At 39.2% G+C, this 26,028-nt stretch overlaps 1 protein-coding gene across 2 annotated transcripts in view; it reads right to left on the bottom strand.

Moving 5' to 3' along the window:
• LOC114691311 (zinc finger protein 431-like) overlaps window positions 1-25,490 on the bottom strand; it is a 60,192-nt gene extending 34,702 nt beyond the window's left edge. For both annotated transcript variants that reach the window (XM_037200506.1, XM_028866563.2), the window contains exon 1: window positions 25,331-25,490. In XM_037200506.1, coding sequence (XP_037056401.1) covers window positions 25,331-25,381 — 51 coding nt within the window. In that variant the 5' untranslated portion in view covers window positions 25,382-25,490. The remainder of the gene's footprint in view (window positions 1-25,330) is intronic.
• Between the last annotated feature and the right edge of the window lie 538 nt (window positions 25,491-26,028).

Below are 26,028 nucleotides of genomic sequence, written 5' to 3'. Positions count from 1 at the left end.
GAAAGTTCCTTATAAGAAATCAATGCTAAATATCACATCTGCTAATAACATCAGGAGTTAAAGCTAATGAAGTGAAAATACTAAATCCTGAAACTCAAATGAAATGGAAAGATCCCTGCTTGGGATTATGGAAGGGTCCTGATCCTGTGTTAATGGGGTCGAGGACATGTTTTTTTCACAAGAGAATGAAGCTCGGTGGTTACCGGAGCTTCTGGTAAGGAGCGTGGAACTAAGAAAAGTCAGCTCCAATGACATTTCCTATAAAGAAACCAGAATGAAAGTGGCTCGATTAGTGTTTCTGAGGTTTTGTCACTGGTTAATGCAAACAGTGAGGAATAAGAGTTCGGAGCTGTGCCGCTTTTGGCTTTACTAGCTCCTTTAGAAAAATACCTTATATCACCTAATAGCTGTGTAGTATTGGCGAAGAGCTTTACAGCAGCTACATAAGATAATTTCACCCTCAGCGTAAAGTTTTTCAGTAGAACAAACCAAAAGTACTGCTATGATAGAAACGTTTGTTTGAGTTGAAGTTCTTAGGGGAGCTATTATGAATTTCGGTGAAGGGACAGCCTCTAGTTAAAAACCGTTTACTGCTGACAGTGCATCTCTGCCGGTTCGAAAAGGCCCACTCGCAACTTTGAGGTGTGGCTTCGTCCTGAGAATGTTACAATCCCCTAGCAACAAGTATCACAACTCTATAATGACAACACTCATTAAATCCCAGTGTTTTATAACAAAGCTGAAGTATATAAGAATTAATAAGAAATATATTTGCTAAAGTAGTTCTATAGTTTCCTTAAAGTATAAATAAGTAGATGTTAATATGTGAGTTTGTAAAAATGTGTAATGTTGAGAGAGTTTATGCTTAAGCACATGTTATGTGGGTTTGTAAAGTGTAAATGTTAAGTGTGAGTCTATTCTTAATGTATATGGTGAAAACACCTGAGACACAGGAGATAGTGTCCTAGTAGACTGCAAAGTAGGCAGTCTGAATGGTTTCAAAAGCTCCAGAAGCCGCTAAGAAGCTAAGAATGGCGGACGCCAGAACCAGCACAAGGCATCCGCAGCTGAGATCCGTGGAATATCAACGCAGCACAGAAAAACCTGAGCTAACAGCAAAAACGGTGCAGTTTAAATATTACTATACTAAAAAGGTCTGTCTGTGAGAACAAAAGTTGCAGAGACGCTTGTCTGAACTAAAATTGTTAACTGCAAAAAGTTTTGGTTGTAAAATGTTTCTTCAAATTTGGAAGGCTAGTACCAATATTTATCATTTGAATTTTGGTACTTAAATGAAATGAACAATAGAGATTTCATTGCAATGGGACAATTTTGAGCTTACTTATAGTAATGACCTAGGAACGGTTTTCTGGAATTGGGTTAAAAATGGAACTGTTTAAATGAAGAAATGTATTTCTACTTAGAATCAAGATGCAATTTTGTGTATGCATATATGCTTTATTAACTGGAGATTTATGAATTGTTTTGTGGAACTGTTTATGTAAAAATGGAATTACTTATGGAACTGGTTTTGTGTTACAAATGGAACTGTTTAAACAGAAAAGTTTGGGTTTTCTAACTAGGCTTGAGATTTTGCTTAAAATTATAAAGAAAAGGGAGAGTTAATATTCCTTAGTCTATTTAATTTAAATTGTTGTTTGAATGGATTAATGTCATGTTTTGTTAGTAAGAAATGCAAATGGGGTATAATAAGAGACTACTTTTAAAGTGTGTAAAGAGTTTTATTAAGAAACTGCTTTTGGATGTTTTGCTAAGTTTTCAAAGTATTAATGGTTAGATCGAAAATATTGCTTTTCAATATGGGTTTGTAGGAATTGTATAAGTTTGGGTTCCTCTAACTAGGTTTGAGTTTTTGTTTAAAAATTATAAAGAAAAGGAGGAGCTATGAGATTGAATTATGTTCGCAGAAACCTATTGATATTAATGCACCCTGGCTTTGTGGAATTGAGGAAATGTTTAAGTTTGTGAATACATCGAAGTTTTTCCTATGTTCTGTTAACAAAAAAATTCAAATGACTGAGTTAAAGTTGTAAGACAGAGAAAATTGTTAACTATATATAGCACCATATATGCTAATTCTAATGGTTCTGTTAAAAGTTTGTTTTGAGTTGTAAGATTGAGAGAATTGTGACTATGTATAGCAATATTTATGTTAACCTGTTAATGGTAATGATGAAGCTAAGGGATTCTTTAAGTTTGTAGTCGCCTTAAGAGTTTTGGTTTAGAAAGGGCTTGAGGCAGCTAAGACAGCTGTGGTCACCTTGGACCTAATTCAAAAGAGAAATGCCATTTATATCATCCTCTACTCCCATCCTGGGAGGTGTAACAGCTATGGAGATTGCTGTAAGCCATTAATAGTTATTTTTTTATATATTAAGAAGGGGGGACCTGTGGGAGCCCGTTCTGGGGTTCCTCGTGGCTTTACCCAGCAGGTCCGAATAGAGGATGATCAGGACCACGGGCCTGAGTGCAGGTGTCTGAGATGGCCTGCACTTGGCTGTGCTGGGGGAGGAGGTTTTTTGCTCCACCCCCTTGGCGTCTCTATAAAAACCCTGGGCCAGAGACAGTCGGGGCCCGTTGGAATAGGTTCCAGGCTCTCTCGAGGCTATCCTTTATTTTCTATCTGTTTATCTCTGCAACATTCTCTGCTATAAATCCTTCTATCTAATATTTCCTGCTGATCGCACTCAAGAAAACTCTGGGAAGCTGTGGGGGTGGTGGGTAAACGCCCCACAAATGACTCTGAAGCTAACAGTTCCAAATATGAAAAGTTCCACAACCAAAGCTTTTCAGTTCAAGCAAGTTTCTCTGAGACCTCCGATACCGCTGCACTTTGCAGTCTGTAGCCTTCTGTAACCGTGCTACTTCCAGACAAGGCTAGAGAGCTTCACCTCATAGCCATACAGGCTCAAGGCTCTTTCAGCTGCCATGAGCTGAAACTGTGGCCTTCCCATAGCAACCCTGCCTTTGGGAGGAAAATCCAATTACCTGCATCGCTGATGGCCTAAGTGCCCAGGAAACCGGGTCTCAGAATCCTCCATATGCTGTCCTGTTGTATCAACAAATGTAGCCTCAGGGCAACTCCATGATTTCAGTCACATCCCACTGCTGGGAGTTTGGGCTGCAGTCAGTCTCAGCAGTTCCCACAGAGCCTCAGGCTGGTAGTTCTCACCTCCACAGCTTCCTGCTTTCCAGCGCATCTCAGCTGCTTGTCTGGCATTGACACCATTTTGCTCTTGACCTCCAGAAGCAGTCTGAATTCTGCGGTCTCTGCTGTTTGATGGGAGTGTCTTTAAAGTACTACTGATCCTTGCCAAGACAAGTGTGGTTCTGGCTTTAGCAACAGGCATCCTCTGAGGCCAGGACAATATGGCACCATCCCTGAAGTAACTTTTGTAATCCAGAAAAGGTACAGTGCCCCTTTTTTTGAAGGCAGCTGAACAGGCAGTGGACCAATGACTTCTAGTGTGCAGTGGAATAGTATTTGAAAGAGTAACTAGGCTGACAGAGTCTAACCTCTCAATGGTAGACTGGCATTTAATAAAAGAGATGAAGCCATCCACAAGCCGAGAAGAATGGGATGCAGAGAAGAATGGGATGCTAGAATGGACAGCTGAATTCTAAAAACACTAGCAATTTCCAGAATTTAAAATCCTGAATCATGACAGGACACTGGTGGAATTCAGGTTTATTTGGTACATGGACTACTCTCACCAAATGTGAGGTCGAACCGTAGGCCTTGTGTACATCCTACTTCACAAATGAATCTGTCAGATACGCTAAGCCCATAGGCTGAAGACAGATGCCCAACTTTATAGGGGAACTTTGGATGACTGTCCAGGCAGCCAGCTGTCTCTGTCATTCTAGATTTTTGAAAGTTGCTTATAATGCCCTTCCTGTTTACTTAGGTAATATTATATCCTTCTGAAGTCTTTGATGTAGTTGAAGACTAGATAGTTATAATTTTCCTTGGTTATGATGAAAGATAAATTAGATATGGAACTTTAGACTCACAAATATAGGATGGGATAACTTCTTTAATTTTGCCAAATATAAATAGACTAGATATAACTATAATTCTTGCTTGATAACTGTTTTGTTTATATGTAATTTTACTATATTGAAGTTAAAACCTTCCTTTTGAATAGAAAAAAAGAGGAAGTGATGGCGGTGTTTTTTTGTATGCTGTGGAAATATGTTTTTTTGTATGCTGTGGATTGGTTGATAAATAAACCTATTTGGCCAATGTTGAGGCAGAATAGGGTTAGGCGGAACATTCTAACTAGAGAGGAAGGAGAAAGGCAGAAGAGGAGTCACCAGGCAGTCACAGAGGAAGCAAGATGTGAAGGCAGAACTGAGAAAAGGCAGATTAATTTAAGCGTAAGAGCTAGTCAATACTTAGCCTGGGCTAATGACTGAGCAGTTTTAATTACTATAAGCCTCTGTGTGTTTACTTGGGTCCAAGCAGCCGCAGGGCCATGGGAGCTGGGCAGGACCAGGAAAACTTCAGCTACAGCTGTTCACCACTGCTCTGCTTGCTGTTCACTTTTCTCACAGTGTGGCATCACTGTTTGCCTTTCTTGTGGCTTAGTGTGTCCACTTCTCTCTGTCTTCTTCATGTCCGAAAGCCTGCAGACCCTAGCCACTAGTGCTGGCTCTGCTTTCACTGGCTCTTGGCATCTGCTGCTTGAGAAGCTATGAAGGTCCGTGGTCTCAGCAGTGGACACTACTTTCTGGAGCTAGTGGTCTCTGGAACTGCTTCTTGCTATTATTGATGGTTTCTGGAACTGCCAAGTTCACAGTCCACCATGGACATTGCTCTCCACATCCCAGGTTGGGAAAACCTACTCTAAATTACTTTGTTCACCATATCCTTAAACCTAAAGCCTATATGTTCTAAACCTACATATACTTTTTCAAATATCTAACTTAGCAAATACCTAAAAGAGATATATTACTTCTTACTCTTAACTAACTTACACTAGGAAGAATCTCTTAGCAAATTCTCCATAAGGCTACCCTAAACCTATATTTATAAACCTTACCCAAGTCTCACTTAAACCTAAACCTTGCCTAAGTTTTAGTTACATTCTATAGGTCTGCTTTATAAACCTTAACATCTAGAAGAGATTCTTAACTATTATCACTTTACATATAACAGAACTAACTTAACACTAAAGCAAACATCTATAAGATATTTCTTAACACTCAGAAAAGAATTTTTTTAACTAAACAATTAACAAGACCAGAAGTACGCAAATCATTTAGTAAAGTTCAGAGTTCATAGGAAAGTTCTGATATTATTCTAAAAGTTCTTGAGAGTTTGAAGTAAGATTTGTCAATGGCTCTTTCAACGCTGGGATTTAGTGAGTTCTGTTGCTATGGAGTTGTAACACTTGATGCTAGAGAACTGTAACATTTTTGGAACAAACGCTACTCCCCAAAGTCATCTTTCCCACCAAGCTCTCTCAGTCATTCTGGAACTGGTAGAGATGCGCTCTCAGTGATAAACGGTTTCTAACCTGAGGCTGTCCCTTTACCCATATTCATAACAGCTCTCCTGTGCCATAATTTAGACAAATGTTTCTGTTACAGCAGAAAAGCTACCATAAAGCCCCATCTTAGGCTGAAGGTGAAATTCTTGTATTGAACTGCCATAAAGCTCTTAGCAAAAATTCCTTGTGCAGCTATTAGACCATATAAGGCACTGCTTAAAACCTGCATTGATACTACATTTCCCAGAAAACTTTCAGGTATGCTAGCAAACTTTCCAGTTCCCTTTACAGGGTTTTGTAGACGAATTTCTAAACAGTCTTATTAAATAAGAAACACAGAGCCAAATACAGAGGTAATAGCCGAAGAGATCAGAGAAGAGCCACGACTAGCCTTATCCTACCACCATGCAGTAGCTTCCATAGGGAGAGCTTCTTCCTGTCTAACCTGTGTTTTTATTGCCTTCCTGTTCTGCCTTCTCATTGGCTCTAAGCTCAGACACAAGACTTCATAGTCACTTCCTGTCTATACAGACCTCCAGGTCTCTCTGGTTGGTACTGGTATTAAAGGTGTGTGTCACCACCCTTGGCTGTGTCCTTGACCACACAGAGACTCTCTGCCTGCCATGTGATCAGATTAAAGGCATGGGCTACCACCGCCTGACTTCTGTTTATGGCTCACTGACCTCTGATCTCTAGGCAAATTTTATATAATAACATACAAATAAAATATCACATTTCAGCACAAATAAAGTACCATGACATTCCCCTTTTTATTCTAATAAAAAGAAAAAAAGTTATAACTAATATAAGAAAAACTATATACAATAAGTACAATAACTATATACAATATGTACAAGCAATAAATATCCCCTCCCAAAAAAACTAAAAGCTAAACAAAGGAGATTAGATACAGGGTTCTTTTTTTTTTTTTTTTTTTTTTTTTTGGTTTTTCGAGACAGGGTTTCTCTGTGTAGCTTTGCGCCTTTTCCTGGAACTCACTTGGTAGCCCAGGCTGGCCTTGAACTCACAGAGATCTGCCTGGCTCTGCCTCCCTAGTGCTGGGATTAAAGGCGTGCACCACCACTGCCCGGTGATACAGGGTTCTTGTTTTAAAAAAAAAGAAAAAAGAAAAAGAAAAGAGATAGAAAAGGGTAGATCATTGAATTGAAAAAAAGGGAAGATATAGAAATTATAAGATAAAAGGCAGATTTTTGGATCTACTCCAAAAAAAAGAGAATATGGATATGATAAGATTAAAAAGGGAGATTACTGAATCTACTTTTAAAAAGGAACTACTTGTTTTAAATATGATAAATAATGAAAATTTATCTGAATTTGTCAAATGTTAATGGACTGGACATTGTTAATATATATATTGAAGTTTTTTGTCTGATTCTGTCAAATGTTAATGGACTAGACATTGTTAATGTAATTCTTGACTGTATATATTGTATATACTTATTGGATATAGTTTTTTCTTGTATTAGTTATAAGCTTTTTTAATTTTAGACAAAAAAGGGGAAATGTGGTGATATTGTGTTTCCCCAATACATTGTGCCCCCTAATAAATTTATCTGGGGTCAGAGAACAGAACAGCTATTAGATATAGAGGCCAGAAAATGGTGGCACACACGCCTTTAATCCTAGCATTCCAGAGGCAGAGATCCGCCTGGATCTCTGTGAGTTCAAGGCCATACTGGAAACAGACAAGCATGGTGACATGTGCCTTTAATCCCATGAAGTGATGGCAGGAAGCAGAAAGGTATATAAGGCATGAGGACCAGGAACTAGAGCCTGGTTATGCTTTTAGGCTTTTAGCCTTTAAGCGGCAGTTCAGCTGAGATTCATTCGGGTGAGGACTCAGAGGCTTCCAGTTCGAGGATGAAGGATCAGCTGAGAAGTTGGCGAGATGAGGTCAGCTGTGGTTTGTGTTCTGTCTCTCTGATCTTCCAGTATTCACCCCAGTACCTGGCCCTGGGTTTGTTTTTATTAATAAGACCTTTTAAAATTCATGTTACAGAGAGCGATTATATTTTTTAAGAAAACTTTTAGTTTGAAAGAGAAAGATTAAGTTTTTCCTAAGACTTCTGTTCTCTAACATTTTTTGGCTTCATGGCCTGGAGGGAACTAATTCTGAAGGTAAGGTGTTGCACTGCTGACTGAGCAGAGGACTTTTGTTTCCATCCACACCTTTTTTAGCATTTTAGCTGTGCCCAGGCCAAAAGCTTCCATAGGAATCTTTTTTCTACCTGATAAGCTCAAAGAAGAGCTTTTCTCTGCCTGTAAAGCTCAAAGAAGATAGATTTTTTTCCCCAGTTTGCATTCATAGCCCCTAAAGACTCAGTTTTTCTGTCTAGTAGCCTATCTCATCTTAAGTAAACTTTTTCTGCACTACCTTACACTTGTAAGCTTTTCCTGTACTATATTGCTACACTCTACCTTCCTTATTTTTATAGATGTGTGTGTGTGTATGTGTGAGAGAGAGAGAGAGAGAGAGAGAGAGAGAGAGATCTTATGCTGTAGCCTTGCAGTATTTCACTGCCTACCTATACACCGGAGAATAAAATACTGTTGCCTTCATTTTTTAATTTCTTATCAGCATGCTTACACTCGCAATGCCCCCACAATCCTTTCACCAAGTTCTACGGTTATTTTTTTTCTTTTTATTCTTTTTCTTTGTCCCTGTTTGGGCACCATCTGTGGGGGACCAGCCCCCAAACTTATTTACCCCAGGGACTCTTGAAGAATGAGGGATAAGAGAGTTAGAAATAGAGGAAAGGGAAACAGAGAGAAAACACAGGATAGACCTGGGTGGGCCTGGATCCTTATCTACCAGCCCAGAACTTTATCCCAACGGTCTATTTATAACAATGCCAAGGGGTAGAGCAAAAGACCTCCCCCTTGTTAGTTACAAACACCTGCACTCAGGCCCGTGGTCCAATCATCCTCTCTATGCAGGCCTGCTGTGTAAAGCTGCTAGGAAACCTGAAAATGGGCTCCCACAGAAAAGCAAATCAAAATGACTCTGAGATACCATCTTACACCTGTCAGAATGGCTAAGATAAAAACACTAATAAGGGCTAGAGATATGGCTCAGAGGTTAAGAGCACTGGCTGCTCTTCCAGAGGTATTGAGTTCAATTCCCAGCAACCAATTGGTGGCTCTCAAGTTTCTATAATGAGATTTGGTGCCCTCTTCTGGTGTGTAGGCATACATGCCAGAACACTGTATATATAATAAATAAATAAACAAACAAATAAATAAATTTTTTTTTAAAGCACTAATGATAGCTTATGTTGGAGAGAATGTAGAGTAAGGGAAACACTCCTCCACTGCTGGTGGTAGAGCAAACTTGTACAGCCACTTTGGAAATTGATATGGCAGTTTCTGAGAAAATTGAGAATCAACCTACCTCAAGATCCAGCTATACCAATCTTGGGCATATACCAAAGGATGCTCAATCATACCACAATGACACTCACTAAACTACACTCATGGCAGCATTATTTGTAATTGCCAGAACAGAAAAAACATAGATGCCCTTCAACTGAAGAACGGATAAAAAAAATGTGGTACATGTATACAATGGAGTATTACTCAGATATATAAAACAATGACATCATGAAATTTCTAAGCAAATGAACAGAGCTCATATCTCTGGACCTACAGGTAGGGAGCCTGCATAGGATCTACCTAGGCCCTCTACTATGTGTGACAGTTGTGTAGCTTGGTCTATTTGTGGTATTCCTAGCAGTAGGATCAGAGCCTGTCCCTAATGTATGAGCTGGCTTTTGGGAACCTATTCCCCATACTGGTTGCCTCACCAAGCCTTAAAGGGAGGAGCACAGTCCTACCTCAACTTGATATGCTATGCTTTGTTGACACCCATTGGAGGTCTGCCCCTTTCTGAACAGAAACTGAGGAGGAACAGATGTGGGGAGGGGAGGCAGAGGAAGGGGAAGGGAGAAGAGAAGGGAGGGAAAACTGCAATTGGGATGTAAAATAAATGAAAAAAATTAATAAAAATAAAGAAAAAAGATAAATGAGAGGAGCCTTTTCACAAGTGTTCATGCAGCAGATTGCTTCCAAGGACTCTTGACTAAAACAAGAACATGATGGATCCACCCTGCTCTGCCACCACTTGTATAGCCTAATTATACAAAAGCTGCATTACATGAGTTGTCACTCAAAGTTACCTAAAGAAACAAATAACCAATTCCACCCATACAGTTGAAAGCTGTGTTTTAAGGCCACTAAAGCCAAACCAGGCTGCTTTGCAGTGTGTGCCAAGGGTGTGGGGATGGAAAGAAGGACCTCACACTCCCATAGTGATGGATCCCTACCCTAAGTCCCTGGGCCACTGTTGCTATCTTCCCTTCTCAGACCCAGCCTTTAGTGACTTAAATTTCAGGATAAAGTTGCATTTGGGTGAACACTCTACACCAAAAAAAGGTCCAAGATCTACCTTAAGATTTAAAAGGGAAAAAGAATGTAAGGGGAAAGTTATGGTGAGTTTCTGCCATTTCTATGACCCTATTCTGAACTGTAAAGTATCCCAGTTGGTAAAAAGGCTAATAACTGAGCTGAATTCAGTACACTATGAATAAATAGAAATATTACAGAAAAAATATGGGTCCCCCTTTTAGGATGTGTGTGTGTGTGTGTGTGTGTGTGTGTGTGTGTGTGTGTGTGTGTGTGTATAAGCCAAAAGACAGAGATCAATTTCTAATACTATTACTTGTGAGTCATCCATGGTTTGGAGTGTTTTTATTGTTGATGATGATGTCTATACATGTATTCAAAGTATTTTGCTTCTACCTATCCACCATTATCCGTCTCTGACTCCCTAGTGCCATACTAGTTTTTGAGTCAGGGTCTCTCACTGGGACCTGGAGCTTGTAGAGTAGGCTACGCTGACTAGCCAGTGACTTCCAGGGATTGTGTGGGCTGTGCCTTCCCAGAAAAAGGGGGTGTACATTGTCATGCCTAGCTCTTTGTGTGTGGATGTTGGACACAACACTCATGTCTTCATGCTTAAATGGGAAACACTTTACTGTCTAAGCTGTCTACCCACCTCACCCCATTCCCATTTGGATTCTATTGGAAAGTAGAACTTACTTCTAAAGCCTCAGCTACCCCATTATTGTACATGCCAACAAACGATTATCAGTAAATAAATTATATCTCTTTATCATCTAAAAAATTAATAATTTTATCTAAAGCAACAGTGGCTACCATTACTCAATTCAGTATATCCACTGGTCTATGCGGTTGTTACACCCGTTAGAAACTTCTCTAGTGCCAGAAATTAGCAAGATGTCTTTGCCACACAAAAAAGAGCAATTTAAGATGGATACAAACGATATTACTATGCATTGGTATAGGCAGGTGACAGAGAATTCCTTAAACTTTAAAACACAGAGTGCATGTACTAGCAAATAATCCCTCTAGTGTGAAGATTCCACATGATGCCAAGTTGAGAGTACCTCCTTCTATGAAACTCTCTAGAGCTGCAGATTACAAATACCCACATTAAACCAGTTTTATTTAAAATTCCATTTCCTATGTTCCATCTCCTAACTGCTATGATTCAGAGTAACTTAGATGTTGTTGAGTAAACTGCAGTAAGCTCTTTCTGAAAAGCAGCCAAGTTTGGTTACCATTACTACACATTTGTTGAGTTTTCGGTTTTAAATCCCTCATATCAACTCCCTCCCCCTCAAATGTGTGAATGGCACAATGGATGTGAACAAATGCCCTCAGTCTCTGCAGTCTCTGTTACATAGCTCTCATTGGCTCAACCATTTTCCTTTCTAACTCTACAAGAAGCAGTAAACCTAGCTCCTCAGATCTGACACTAACTTGTAACTATTCATGGCCTATAACCCCAGCACTCAGAAGCTGGGGAAGAAAACTGCCATGAATCAATGGCCAGTCTGGGCTAGATAACAAAACAACAATAACAAAATTCTATTCAGGATAGTAAGAGTAGGCCTAAAAATTTCAAGTCACTGAAAAATTCTTTAACCTCAGAGTGGCATGAGTGGCACAACATTTTAAGTAAATCACTCTGGTTCCTATATGGAAAATAACTGTGTAGCAAGAAGGAAAAGCAAAAACAAAAACAACCAAGGAGCTCTTACAGAATCACTATAGGAGATGGCAGTGAGGATGAAAATCATCTATTCTAGGTACCAGTAAGAGTTCAACCTGAAGTATAATCCAAGGGCAGAAATGAAGTTTTATGTATAGGGAATATTCTAGTTTGATACTTTCAACAATAGTGAACTAAAGATTTTGAATAATTTCACCAGTAGACCAGGACAAGCAATAAAGTGGTTTCAAAGGTGGCTATGTGAGCAGATGAGAGTGAAAAAGGACTTTGCAATTATCAGTTGTAACAGAAACCCTTAAAGGAGACTGGACATATAAACCTGAAATACAAGGCCTGGAATGATTGACAATTAGTGTCACACCACTTGTTATAGTTTCTCAAAGGTACCAGCTTAGTGTCATCCTCACTCTAGCATCAGTCAAATGATACTCTACTCAAAAATCACACTGCATACACACACAAGAAAAGTTACATTTTCAGCAAATATAACAATCATAACTTTTTTGTGACTTATAAAGCAGAAGCCCTTAAGTATATTACACTAATATGTTTTAACCTAGTTAAATAGAAATTAGTTTCAGACTGTCTTAAACAGTCAAAGTGGGCCATCCAAACGTTAGTATCATAGAATGGAATTCAAAAAAATTACACTTAATAGCAATTTCTCTAAAAATAAAGCAGAATTGTAAAAATAATGACTTGACAAAAATCTATAAGACAAATGACTTGTTATAATTGTTCAAATATCAAAACTGACAAGCACACATATTTAGGCCATGCATGTGCCTATGTGTTTTCTAAAATTAAGAAAAAGTACCAGAGTTGAAACATTAAAACACTAAGAATGCAGATTGTGGATATGGTTCCCACACTTCAAAACTGTAGGCAGGAGGATCAAAATTCAAGGCCAGCATGGGTCACTGTTTCAAAAAGATGAAAAAATAAAAGCACTACTGAGCAGATGGTAAGAAAGCTCAGAGGGGAGAAAAGCCTGCCCTGAGTTTGATTCCCAGGCACCACATGGTATGAGGGAGAAGTAACTTCTGACTTCTACACATGCCCCTACACACGAATATCCAACTGCAATTTTTAAAAAGGGAAAGAAGTGAGGGCACTGAGGCAGGAGGATCAAGACTAGGTAAGGCTATTACAATGAAACCCTGTGTCAACAAAAACAAAAACAAAAAAATCAGACTACTTATATTTCAGCCTCACTCTGTTAACAAAAAAATATTTCCTGTGATTTTTTAACTCAAATGAGAAGATTTAATGAATGCAATTCTCTGTGTTGTTTTAAAGCATGAGTTTTTTTAAAAAAAAGAAAAGTATTTATGTTTTCACTAGACCAAAAATACTTATTAGTCAATCAAATTATTGAAATACAATTATTAGTGTATTAAATTCAGTACCAAATTTTCAACTCCTTTTGTTAAAATATAATAAAGAAGCTTTATCATAAGAAGGGCAAGGTTTGAAACATCTCTTTAAATAGAAAACACTAGCATGTAACAACCTGGCCTAGAGCTATACATGTATACAGTACTAAAATGTCCACAATACTAAATTTGACATTACAATTAGTTAGGTAAAAACTAATCACTGAGGATAGTTTAATAAAGGTATTATGAGGATCAAAGCCAAGTTTTAAACTAATTCATCCCATAGTAAACACTACCAAATAAGTTTTCTGTTTGTCTCACTTCTGAGTTTAGAACTTAACAGCATAGAGAAAATTTCCAGACTCTCCTATCAATAGTTTTCCATTTCCTCCTTTGTAAAATTGAAATAATAGAGATACTGTTTATGCTACTTTCCAATGTCAACATTAGGGTCAATTGTATCTCAGTAGTTTCTATTGTTAATTCAAAACACTCTTTAAATTAAAACCTCAAAGAGCATAAGGCCACCCTGAATATCATCTATTAAAAAAGACCCCAATATTATTAAATTATATCTAGAAAATTTAAATTATTTCCAAAATGATCAGTAATGAGTAATTCTCCAAAACAAAAGCTTTCAGTACCTTTTGATGTTTGGGGTATCTCTTTAGACTTTACCAGCTAAGCTTGTATCATCCATAAGGCTTTTCAACATTTTGACAAGTTTACAGATTTTCTCATGAGGCATGCTCAACATACCCATTGAATATATGAGATGATGAGAACAGATTTCCAGAATGGATGAAATAGAAAACATCATATAGCTAGAAACTTGAAAATCTTTCAAAGCAATATTTACTCTCTAAAACATGCAGTTTTCCTGTCTCCTGAAAACAATTTTAAGTAATGGAATATATAATATACTGAAGTCCCACAAATTTAGGAACTAATAAATATTCAACAGAAACATTGCTCAACATAAAAAAATGGCATCTACCACATACTCCAAAAATACTTATTCACTCTAATTCCTGGAGGATAGGAATTGATATTCCAAGACTGAAGTTCTATGAGTAGATTCATGGAATCCCTACCACAGCTTTCTTTCTATGCTATTTGTACCATTCTTAAATTTCTTGTTTAAGTTTTCTAAAATTGTAAGAATCCTCTCAAAACTTTCTTTTATTTTGTTTTTGGACACAATGAAAATAAAAACAGATCCAAAAACTGTAGATCATTTTTCTAATCTCATAACTCAGGAGGCTGAGGCTGTGGGGTAATCACATAGTAAGGCCCTGTCCCAAAGAAAGACAAAGAAAAAGTAGACACTACATGTACATGTATAACGAACTTCGAAGATATACTGAGTTCTAGAATAGAGAATGATTTTATAAGAATCAGATGGGTCTCTGTGGGTTTGGGCCAGCCTGGTCTACAATATCAAGATCCATTCCAGCCAATTCTATACTAAGAACCAAATTCTGAATTTAAAAAAAAAAAAAAAAAAAAAAGATTATTTTATGGTATGATGTTCCATTCCTGCTTTAAAAACTATGAAAGAATGGAGTTTTGGTATCTGTTATATTCCAGGAGAAGACAGATACATGGTGGAACTGAGTTACAAAGTGAGATATAATTTAGCAAGTGACTAAGTTTGAAAAATGACTAACAAACTGCTTGCAAATGGAAATAATCAACAAGGATACACATGAAAAGGAAACTAAAGCCAACAAGTACTTAAGAGTTCACTTAATAAAGAAAATAAAAATTTTTAAAAATTACAAAAATATAAGCAACTAAACCACCACTAGGCCCAAGTGTACAGCTCCTTTCTCAGGACAGGAAAACATGTCCAAGATCTCCCTTGAATAGAGACATGTTTTTGAGTCAGGTATCCTGTATATAATGAACCTGAAGATGACTTGCTGAGAATGGCTAAGAAACCATTAAGGACATCTCCACTGTTCTTTCTTTCAACATGCCACAATTGCAACCAATGAATTATGAGATTACTAGAGATATTGAGATCCTGGAAGGACAGAGAGTTCAATGCTTATCAGCTATACTCAAAGCAGACACCATTGCCTATAAAGTTACCAAGTTGTAAAAACGCTCTTTATTTGATGTGACTGGTAGGATATTTAGATTTGACTATCTTTGCCTCCCCACATGGAACTTATTCCACTGGATAAAAGAGCACTTGTCTTTTTGTACACATCATGTTGGCTGTTTTGGCATATATTTCCTTATGATTATTTTGGGCTTGTTCAATGAACTTAATTTTAGGAGGAACAATGACAACAAGCTCCAGAGACTAGTATCACACCTAAAGGAACAAACCATCTATGCATGATTCCAGCAGACACATCAGTACAAAAAGTGATTGAAGAAACTTCTTCAGGAATTGTTTCATCTCCATGATGACACCTCAGGCCAGAAACATTGTATTCCAGATTCTTGGTTCAGCCCCACAATGTCATTGCCATCTCTGCCAAAACATGGGGTCTATATGCATTGGTCATACACAAGGGATGGATGGCTCTAGAGACTCAGCAGACTTCCTGGTGCTTTATAGTTATCATTTGTTTTTTCATAATGTTAACATACAAAAATCTGAGAAACAACACTGGAAGCTAATTATGAAGATTACTGGACTCTTAGTTGCTTTTTTCATTAATAAAGGAAGAAATACCTCTCCCATGGCCATGAGCCACATTCTCCTACTAGACACTGATCAGGTTAGGGTGATGTTATACAATGATTGGCTTAGCTCAGTCTTACAGCTCCAACCCTACTATAACCCCCATTTACAACATTTTGTTTAAAAGTGATTGCATTTCCTTTTATTTCTGAATGTGTTTTCAATTTGGTGCATATCAAACCTGCAGAAAATACAAATTTGAGAAAAATATGTATATGCCAGATGGATCAAAACAATTTCCTGTGATCTATACTGTTTCAACATTTAATAATTGTATATTTTAGTGCCTGAGATTTATTTTCCTGCATTTATTTGTCTATGAGTAATTTGAATATATAATGTATGCTTTCTCTCCTTTTCCTTTTTGTGGCCTGAATTTATGCTTTCTCTCCTTTTCCTTTTTGTGGCCTGAATTTGAAAATTGCTGTGAAATTGTTAATAATTCTTATATGTGGTCCCCATCAGCACTGTGTATGCCTCAAAGGACTAGGTGATGGAATGTAATGAACATAGTGGGGGAAAGGCCTTTTTGTTTTGCTTTTTGCTTTTTTTGCTTAAAAATTTTCATTTATTTTACATACTGACCAGTTTCCCTCTCTCTTCTCCTCCTGTTTCCTCCCATCTATCCCCCATCCACTCCTCCTCCATCTCCATTCAGAAAGAAGCAGGCCTCCCATGGGAGTCAACAAAGTATGGCACATCAAGCTGAGGCAGGACCAAGCTCCTCTCCCTGCATCAAGGCTGGACAAAGCAACCCACATGGGGAATAGGTTCCCAAAAGCCAGCTCAAGTGCCAGTGACAGGTCCTGATCTCACTGCTAGGAGCCCCACAAATACACCAAGCTACACAACTATCACACACATGCAGAGAGCTTAAGTCAGTTCCATGCAGGCTCCCTAGCATAAGTCCAGAGTCTGTGAGCTCCCATGAACCCAGGTTAGCTGTCTCTGTGGGTTCCCCTGTGATGACCTTGATCCCCCAGGCTCCTCTTCCAACAGGATTCCTGGAGCTCTGCCCAGTGCTTGGCAGTGAATCTCTGCACCTCCTTCCATCAGTTACTGGATGAATGCTCTCTGATGGCAATTAGGGTAGTCACCATTCTGATTACAGGAGAAGAGAAGGCCAATTCAGGCACCCTCACCACTATTGCTAGGAGTCTTAGCTGGGGTCATCCTTGTGAATTCCTGTGAGTTTCCCTGGCACCAGTTTCCTCCTTAATCCCAAAATGGCCCCACATCAAGGTATCTCTTGCATTACTATCTCCTTTCATCCACCCACAACCTGCCTAACATGATCCCTCATTTTCTCACCCCCCTATTGCTCCCCGCAATACCCACAGTTTGTGCAGGAGATCTCTTCTACTATACCTAGCAAAACTTTTAATCACCATAGATGGAGATAACAAGAAATTTCATGACAAAACCAGTTTTAAACAATACCTATCCACAAACCCAGCCCTACAGAAAGTACTGGAAGGAAAACTCCAACCTAAGGAAGTTAGCTGCACCCATGAAAACACAGGTAATAGATAATCTCAAACCAGGAAACCCAAAGAAAGAAAACACACACGCACACGCACACGCACACGCACACACACACACACACACACACACCTACTACCACCAAAACCAAAAAGATAACAAGAATTAACAACCACTGGGGATTAATATTTCTTAATATCAATGGGCTCAATTTGCCAATAAAAAGACACAAGTGCAGAGAATGGATACGAAAACAGGATACATCCTTCTGCTGCATACAAGAAACACACCTCAACATCAAAAACATCAAAGACAGACATTACCTCAGAATAAAGGGTTGGGAAGATTTTCAATCAAATGGACCTAAGAAGCAAGCCAGTATAGCTACCCTAATTTCTAACAAAATAGACTTCAAACTAAATTAATTAAAAGAGATGGAGAAGGACATTTCATATTCATCAAGGGAAAAATTCATCAAGATGAAGTATAAATTTTCAACATCTATGCCCAAATACAGGGGCACCCAATATTTCTAAAAGAAACATTACTAAAACTTAATCACACATCTAACTCCACACATTAATAGTAGGAGACTTCAACACCCTACTCTCACAAATGGACAGATCTGCCAGACAGAAACTTAACAGAGAAACAAAGAACTAACAGATATTATGACTTAATAGACATCTACAGAACATTTCATCCAAACACAAAAGAATATACCTTCTCAGCATCTATGGAACCTTCTCTAAAATTCACCACATACTCAGTCACAAAGCAAATCTCAACAGATACAAAAAAAAAAATTAGAATAACCCCCTGTATCTTATCAGATCACCATGGATAAAAGTTAGGGTTCAACAACACAAACTACAGAAAGCCTACAAACTCATGGAAACTGAACAACTCTCAACTGAATTACCATTAGGTCAAGGAAGAAATAAATAGAGAAATTAAAGATGTCTAGAATTCAATGAAAATGAATCCATAACATATCCAAACTTAAGGGACACTATGAAAGCAGTGCTAAGTTCAGAGCACTGCCTACATAAAGAATTTGGAGAAATCTCACACTTGTGACTTAACAGGACACCTAAAAGCTCTAGAACAAAAAGAAGAAAACTCACCCAGAAGGAGTAGATGACAGGAAATAAACTCCAGGCTGAAATCAATAAGATAGAAACAAAGAGAACAATACCAAAAATCAATGAAACAATGAGTTGGTTCTTTGAGAAAATCAACAAGGCAGACAAACCCTTATCCAAAGTAACCAAAAGGAAGGGAAGGAATATCTAAATTAACAAAGTCAGCAATGAAAAGGGGGATATAACAACAGACACTGAGGAAATCCAGACAATCTTTGAGTCATACTTCAAAAACCTGTACTCCATAAAATTGGAAAATCTAAAAGAAATTGACAATTTTCTGGATAGGTACCACAAACTAAAATTAAATCAAGAGCAGACAAACAATTCAAATAGACCTATAACCCCTAAAGAAATAAAAACAGTCATTAAAACTCTTCCCTACCCCCCCCCAAAAAAAACCCCAGGACCAGATGGTTTCAGTGTAGAATTCTATCAGAATTTCAAAGAGCTCATACCAATACTCCTTAAATTGTTCCACACAATAGAAACAGGAGGAACATTGCCAAATTCTTTTTATGAGGCTACAGTTACCCTGATACTCAAACCACACAAAGACGTAACAAAGGAAGAGAATTATAGACCAATCTCCCTCATGAACACTGATGCAAAAAAATACTCAATAAAATACTGGCAAACCGAATCAAAGAACACATGAAAAAAAAAATCAACAACCATGATCAAGTAGGCTTCATCCCAGAGATGCAGGGATGGTTCAACATATGAAAATCTGTCAATGTAATCCACCATAGAAATAAACTGAAAAAAAAAAAAAACCACATGATTATCTCATTAGATGCTGAAAAAAAGCCTTTTAGACATGTAAAAACAGCTTAATCATGAACTACACTACATCCAAGGCTATACCTGAAAACCAGAATCCAGTGATATCACTCACTCCAGATAATCAGGCACAGTCCTAGAACCACATGATGCCCACTGGACAATATATAGAGACCATGAGCAACACTCTACTCTGCACATGTGGAGATACATCTTTTTTTTATTTAATTTTATTTTATTTTACCATATAATTTAATTCTACTTATCAGCCACAGATTCCCTTGTTCTCCCCCCTCCTGCCCCCCTCCCCTTCCCCCCAGCCCACCCCCCATTTCCATCTCCTCCAGGGCAAAGACTCCCCCAAGGATTGAGATCAACCTGGTAGACTCAATCCAGGCAGGTCCAGTCCCCTCCTCCCAGGCTGAGCCAAGTGTCCCTGCATAAGCCCCAGGTTTCAAACAGCCAACTCCTGCACTGAGCACAGGACCCGGTCCCACTGCCTGGATGCTTCCCAAACAGATCAAGCCAATCAACTGGAGAGACATCATCTTGATCAGCCCTGGGGCTATAGTATCTCAACCCGGATCCTGACCCTTGAATCAGAGACTTCTGTTAGAGAAGAAACCTGAACTTAAGCTAAGATAGAGGTGAGCACCATTGGTGAGATAAGTTTAGGACCATAGTTGGGAATTTAGAGTGTGAAATATGTACAATGATCATCTACATAATGAAATATAAGTTTTGTTATATTAACTATGCATATCTACCTTCTTGTTCACAAAAGTTAGGATCACTTTCCTATGATTGATGATTAGATGTAAGTCTGCATTAGAGTGAAGAAAGGAAAACTTTTCCAAACCAAATGCAACATAACAGATTTTTAAAGAAACAATGTATGATTTGTATTATACACCTAAAGCAACCTGTTTTGCTCTAATTCTTTATAAATCACAAGAACTTTTGGAAACAAATATATCTCCCTTTTTTATGTGTATGTTTGTATGTTTGAATGTTTTCCATATGTGTACAGGTAACACACCGGAAAAGAGGCCATCAGAACCCCTGAACCTGGAGTAGCAGATGGTTATGATCCTCCTGATTTGAGTGCTGAGATCTGAAATCATGTCATTCCCAAGAATAATCTATGCTGAGTGACCTACCAAGCCCATAATACTTTTTAACCAATAATCTAAAAGTCTTTCATGGATTAACAACAACAAAACCTAAATAAATAAAGTATATAAATGATCCTTGGGAACATGGTGCATTAATATTAAGATGTTGTTTATGGTCAATTTGCACCATAAATTGAATCCAAAGACAATACCAGACAGTTTATAAGAAGAAAGCTGATTCTAAAGCTATATGCAAAGTGGAAACACTGAGAATGCTCAATGGGATTATGAAAATCATTACACACATTGATACAATGTGACTTCTATATTTACCGCAAAAGCTACAATAATCAAGAATGTGTACAATATTTGTTGAAAGAGTAAAGAAGATGGAGAGAAAAAGCCAAGAACAAAAGCAGGAATATAGAGTCAACTTTTAATCAAAAGACAAAAGGAAACTCAGTCAGGAAAAGTGTGATCTTGACCAGTGTTACCTAGGGTTCAATGTGTATAGAAATTAAATAAACACAGATCTCACAACTCCAACAAAATTAACTCAAAGTGACCAATAAACTGTTAACTTGCTGACCCTCCAGCTATTGATATTTCTTCCAGAAAGGCCACATGCTCTAGAGCCCTCTCTGCAAATGGAGGTGATCTCTTTCAGAGCCTACTGTGGCTCTACAGTCCCTCATGTCACCTTATGGTTTCAGGTAAACCCAGCACCAATGATGCCCAATCACACAACAATGCTTAGGAATAATTTAATGTCTGCTTTCTGTCGCATGGATTATGTCACAAGACATGCATGGCATCTGCCCTATTCACCTGCCCAATATCATACAAACCTGAGATACCTCTACAGCTCAGAAACTCCTTTTGTGCCCTGGAACTCAATTTCATTGAATCCCACCATGGTGGCTGGCAGTAGCAGAAAGTAGAAAACATTCTAATCATGTATTGCTGAAAAATGATGCCTACCACCCCATCTCTACCAGTTTCTAAACTATCTGTAACATTTGAAAGACAAACCAAAAAGTGTAATGTAACATTTAGAACTTCTAGAAACCAGACCTTCTTCAGTTTTCCAATCTTTCTTCCCACTGCACAACAAAAGCAATGAGTGTGTGTGCACACTGGACAGTGATATTACAAGTTCATAGTCTCCCATGTCAGGATGGCAGAGCTTCCTCATCCCCAGGGAATCTACACTCAACAAAGCTCAGAGGTTGAGGGCCACTGACCAGGTCACCACAGGGACCAAGAGAACCTCAGTTTGGCTCATGGTCCATCCCAGTCCAAGCAGCTTTGACAGCTCAGCCAACTTGCTCTTCTTGGTCTGGGGACAGTGGCCCCCACACTCACCATGGCATGGCTTGTGGTTTTCCTTTTAAGCTCCCTACAGCAGAACAAGTGGAAACTCCTGGAAAGCTACCTCCTTGGTGCTCCTGATTGCTAAGCCTTCCCCAAAGTCCCTCATTATCTTGGACTACCCAGCTGGGCTTCAGAACATTAGCAGTTTCCCTACTGAGTTAGCAGAGATCAAATGACTCAAACCACACAAGCCCTTCCAGCTCTACCCTTCCACACTATGGTCAGACAGGGTCCTAATTTGGGAAATTTGTAGTTTAGTAAAATCCTCCAATCTCCCAGAGCACTTCCTGTTCCTCTTCCAAAGCACAGGATCCTATGTGTGCACATTCCATTACACACTCAATGTATAGTGAAGCCAATCCTTTGTCTCATAGCTGGGAGGTCCTACAACCAAACTCAGGTCCCATTCAAACAGTAACTGTTGTTGTTAAACAAAAAGAGGCCATGGATTAGATAGAACACAATGAAGGGTCTATAGGAGGGCTTGGAGACAGGAGAGAAAATGGAAATGATAAAATTATAATTCCCAAAAATTATGTTAAAAAGTTGAAACAGGCTTTATGGCCATGTCCTCCAGAGACTACTGTCTTAGAGCACACCAAGCACTGCCCATGCCATTCTCTCATGCTGTACATCTTAAACCTGGAAAACACAGTCATATTAGGCAGGGTGACATTTTATCCAGTTCTTCTATTTAGACTGAACTGGCATAACTACAGTAATTTTAGTTTCATGGTAAGTTCAGTTTTTTATCCAGATTCTTGATTACCTGGTCTGTGGACCCAAGCAATGGCCAGTTAGGATATTTATGGAACATCTAAAATTGATTCCCTCACTACTCACTGATAATGTCAACTACTGTCAAAGCACAAAAGCTTCCACCCTCCTTTTTGCCTATCCCTTTCTGTGCTGTGAATACACCTGTTTTATAGTTGGTCAGTCATACAGGTCCCACTTCATTTATAAATTCTCAATAAAATCTAGAGAAGTTGGAGGATACTCATTCACTATTTTTCCTTCCCATAGACCAGTCAAGGCCCAGCCTGGAAGGAGTTGCAGGACTGTCTTTCCAGTACTGGGCAGCAGAGGAAGGATTAGGTAGGTGTTCAAAGCAATTCTCAATTAAATAGTGTGAGGCAAGCATGAGCTACAGGAAACATTGATCTAAACCAGTGGTTCTCACCCTTCCTAATGCTGTGACTCTTTAATACAGTTCCTCATGATGTGGTGACTCCCCCAATCATAAAATTATTTTTCACTGCTACTTCACAACTATAATTTTGCTGTTATGAATTGTAATAGAAATATCTGCGTTTTCCCGTGGTCTTAAGCTAGTCCTGTGATAGGATCATGTGATCCCCCAAAGGAGCTGTGACCCCCAAGTTGAGAACCCCTGCTCTAAACTGATATAAATAAATAAATAAACAAACAAACAAACAAATAGCACTTAAGAAAAAATGGAATAAAATTCTTAAACTGGGAAACATTGATAAATAGAAACAAATAGAGACTAGGACAATAATGCATTTAAAGAAAGTGAAATTTAAACAATGGTACCAATAATTGACTTTTTAAAATGATAAAAATAATTGGAAGAATACTTAGGTATACTGACTTTGAAACAGAGTAGGTACTTCCCTGGTAGAGAATGCCATTAATAAGAGACTGTATGACTTTTGTCACATGTAAAATGTTAGCCACTGAGCGCTGTAAGCCTTCGTCTCAAACCTCTCAGCTGACTTAACTTTGTCAACTCAGACTGCACACACACATCTGCATAGAAGGGTTTGCTAATTGGAAACTGAATACTTAGTAGTCCAAGCTATCCTCCCTATACTGTATACTCACATATTCTGTCTGCTTTCATTCACATGGAAGGAATTTGCTGTTTAAATCTTAAAAGGTCTTACAATAAAAACCAGATATTGGGGCAAGAGCTGAAAGATCAAAGAAGCAAAGCAAGCCACAGCCACCACCTATTACCTCACCAACTCCACAAAACCTCTGACTGAAATCCTGAGTCCTCACCCGGAAGAGTCTTAGCTGAACTGCCTTATATACCTTTCTCCACCCTGCCACTTTACTTCCTGGGATTAAAGGCATGTGTGCTTCCCAAGCAAAGGCATGAGATCTCAAGTGTTGAGATTTAAGGTGTATGCCACCACTGCCTGGCTCTGTTTCTCTCCTATCCTGGATCAACCTCATGTAGCCTAGTGTGGCCTTGAACTCACAAAGATCCAGACAGATTTCTGCCTCCTGAGTGATAGGATTAAGGGTTTGTGCTACCATTGCCTGATTTCTATGTCTAATCTAGTGGCTGGCTTTGTCCTCTGATCCTCGGGCAAGTTTATTAGGGTACACAATAAATCATCACAGGAATTAATGCATGATAGGAAATTACACAGAAAGTCATTCAGAGTGCTCCATCAAGTCCTTTGTAATGGAGACCCCTGTAACTCTCTGCCTTAAACTTCAGTCTGTTTCCCCCTGCAGTATATACCCAGTACACTTCCTCCTCTTCTGGTCTGAAAGGAGAAGCCATGCTCCACACACAAATCATTTTCCTGTTACCTCAAAGTACAGCCCACTATGTGACTCAAACTGGTAATTTTAAAACTCTGTAGTGCTACAGACCTATAATCCAAGAATTTTGGATGGCTAGTCAGAAGGGCAGCAAGGGCAATGCCTTGTGGGGCTCCAGACAGTGTTCAAATCCACTTCAATCAACATCAGAGACCTTGACGCAAAACCACCTTTGGAAATGGCTGGAGACGCAGCTGTTTTAGAATTACTATACCTTCATGGCAGACCAAGACTTAATGTTGGTTGTGACCCTGTAATTGCCCCTTGAGAAGCATGTTAGAGGCCTTTGATGGGGAGGTGGGCCTTTTGGGAGGTTGTAAATCAGGGTTGTCTCATTTGTTATGAGAATATAGCTTAATGGCTGATTAATCCTGGTGAACAAACATTTACATCTTATCACACTAATCTCTAACAGGCATGGTTAGCATATTACTTATCTTATCTTTGGGGTATTTGGGATGCAGCCCTCTCCTTCCTAAATTCTACGTTGTGTGACTCCAAGTCTCCTAAGAATTGGTAAATCCTTATACCATCAATTCTACTCTTCTACATTACAGTTTAGCAGTGGGACACTAATCTACACGGGAGATACCATTTACAAGCTCCACAAAATTAACCCCAGATGGATCTTAAACCTAAATGTTAAGTGTTAAAAGTACAGAACTTCTGGAAGATACTAGAGAGACCAGTACTCTCCAAGTTTGGCAAATTTGGTGATGTCTCTCCACATGTGACAATATAAGCACTACAAGCACTAGCATTTCACAGTGATCTCAACAAAGATTTCTAAGCACAGTTCTTCTCACAATGCTCTGCGCAGACACAGTCCAGGGAGTGAAGTTGTTCAGTGGCTGCCAGCCTGGCCCAGGGAGTTGCAGGGATCACACAGGACCATGCTGGACCAGGCAGGACCAGGCCAGAACACGCGAACTCTGTGTCTGGCCACTGGATCCCACCTAGCCATGGGAGGACGCACCACGCGGGCTTTCAAGCCTCAGCCGGCAGCTCCACCTAGTCTTCGGACAGCCGCCCCTCACTCACCAAGACCAAGCCACTCCTCCCAGCATAGGGACAGCAACCCTCACACACCATGGCCGGCCACTCCTCCCCACATGGGGGCAACAGCCCTTCACTCACCTTGGCCCACCGCTCCTCCCTGTCTGTGAAAAGCAACGCCTCGCTCACCATGGTGCGGCTGCTGAGCTGACCCGTGCTTTCTCCAGAACCCAAGGCACAGTACACAGTAACGATCTCCGACTTCCTCAGGAGAGCTAAACCAGAAGTCTGGCTCCCGGAAGAACCCTCCCATCTGAGGGGCGGGTTCTCTGGAGGCTCTGATTGGCTACTGAAGCCTGAGTGACAGGACCAGGTGAGCAGAAGGAAGACAGCACAGTGTTCAAAGGCCCTGACAAAAAAACAGCAAAAACAGAGCTCCATGTCTAATACCCAGAATATGCTTGGGAGAGTTTGTAATGGTCTGGGGCTGGGGCCTTTGGGAAGATGTTGCTTCAGATCTTGAGAATCCAACACTTTCCACACAAAGGGCTGTGGTTATCAGTCCTAATGCCACTGTGGGTTTTCTTTATAATATTCTTGAGTTACCCCATGTTCCTCTTATGCAACATTGGCTGATTAGCCTCCTTCTGAATTTGTATACTTCCTTTAAAACTGAACCCATTGATTTACATTAACAAGAGACTTGCAGTTGAATTTGGCACGTCTCCAGCCAATGTGGAGGATAGGTTTGTCCTTAGCTTGGCTGCTTTGGGGTATCTTTGAGTTTCTATTGCTGTGAAGAGACACCGTGACTACAGCAACACTTCATTGGGGTTGGC

This window comes from Peromyscus leucopus, chromosome 8a (assembly GCF_004664715.2).
Source record: "Peromyscus leucopus breed LL Stock chromosome 8a, UCI_PerLeu_2.1, whole genome shotgun sequence".
NCBI classification, from domain to species: domain Eukaryota; kingdom Metazoa; phylum Chordata; class Mammalia; order Rodentia; family Cricetidae; genus Peromyscus; species Peromyscus leucopus.
Note: the sequence above shows the minus strand (reverse complement) of the source record. Positions and strands in the feature narration are given on the sequence as shown.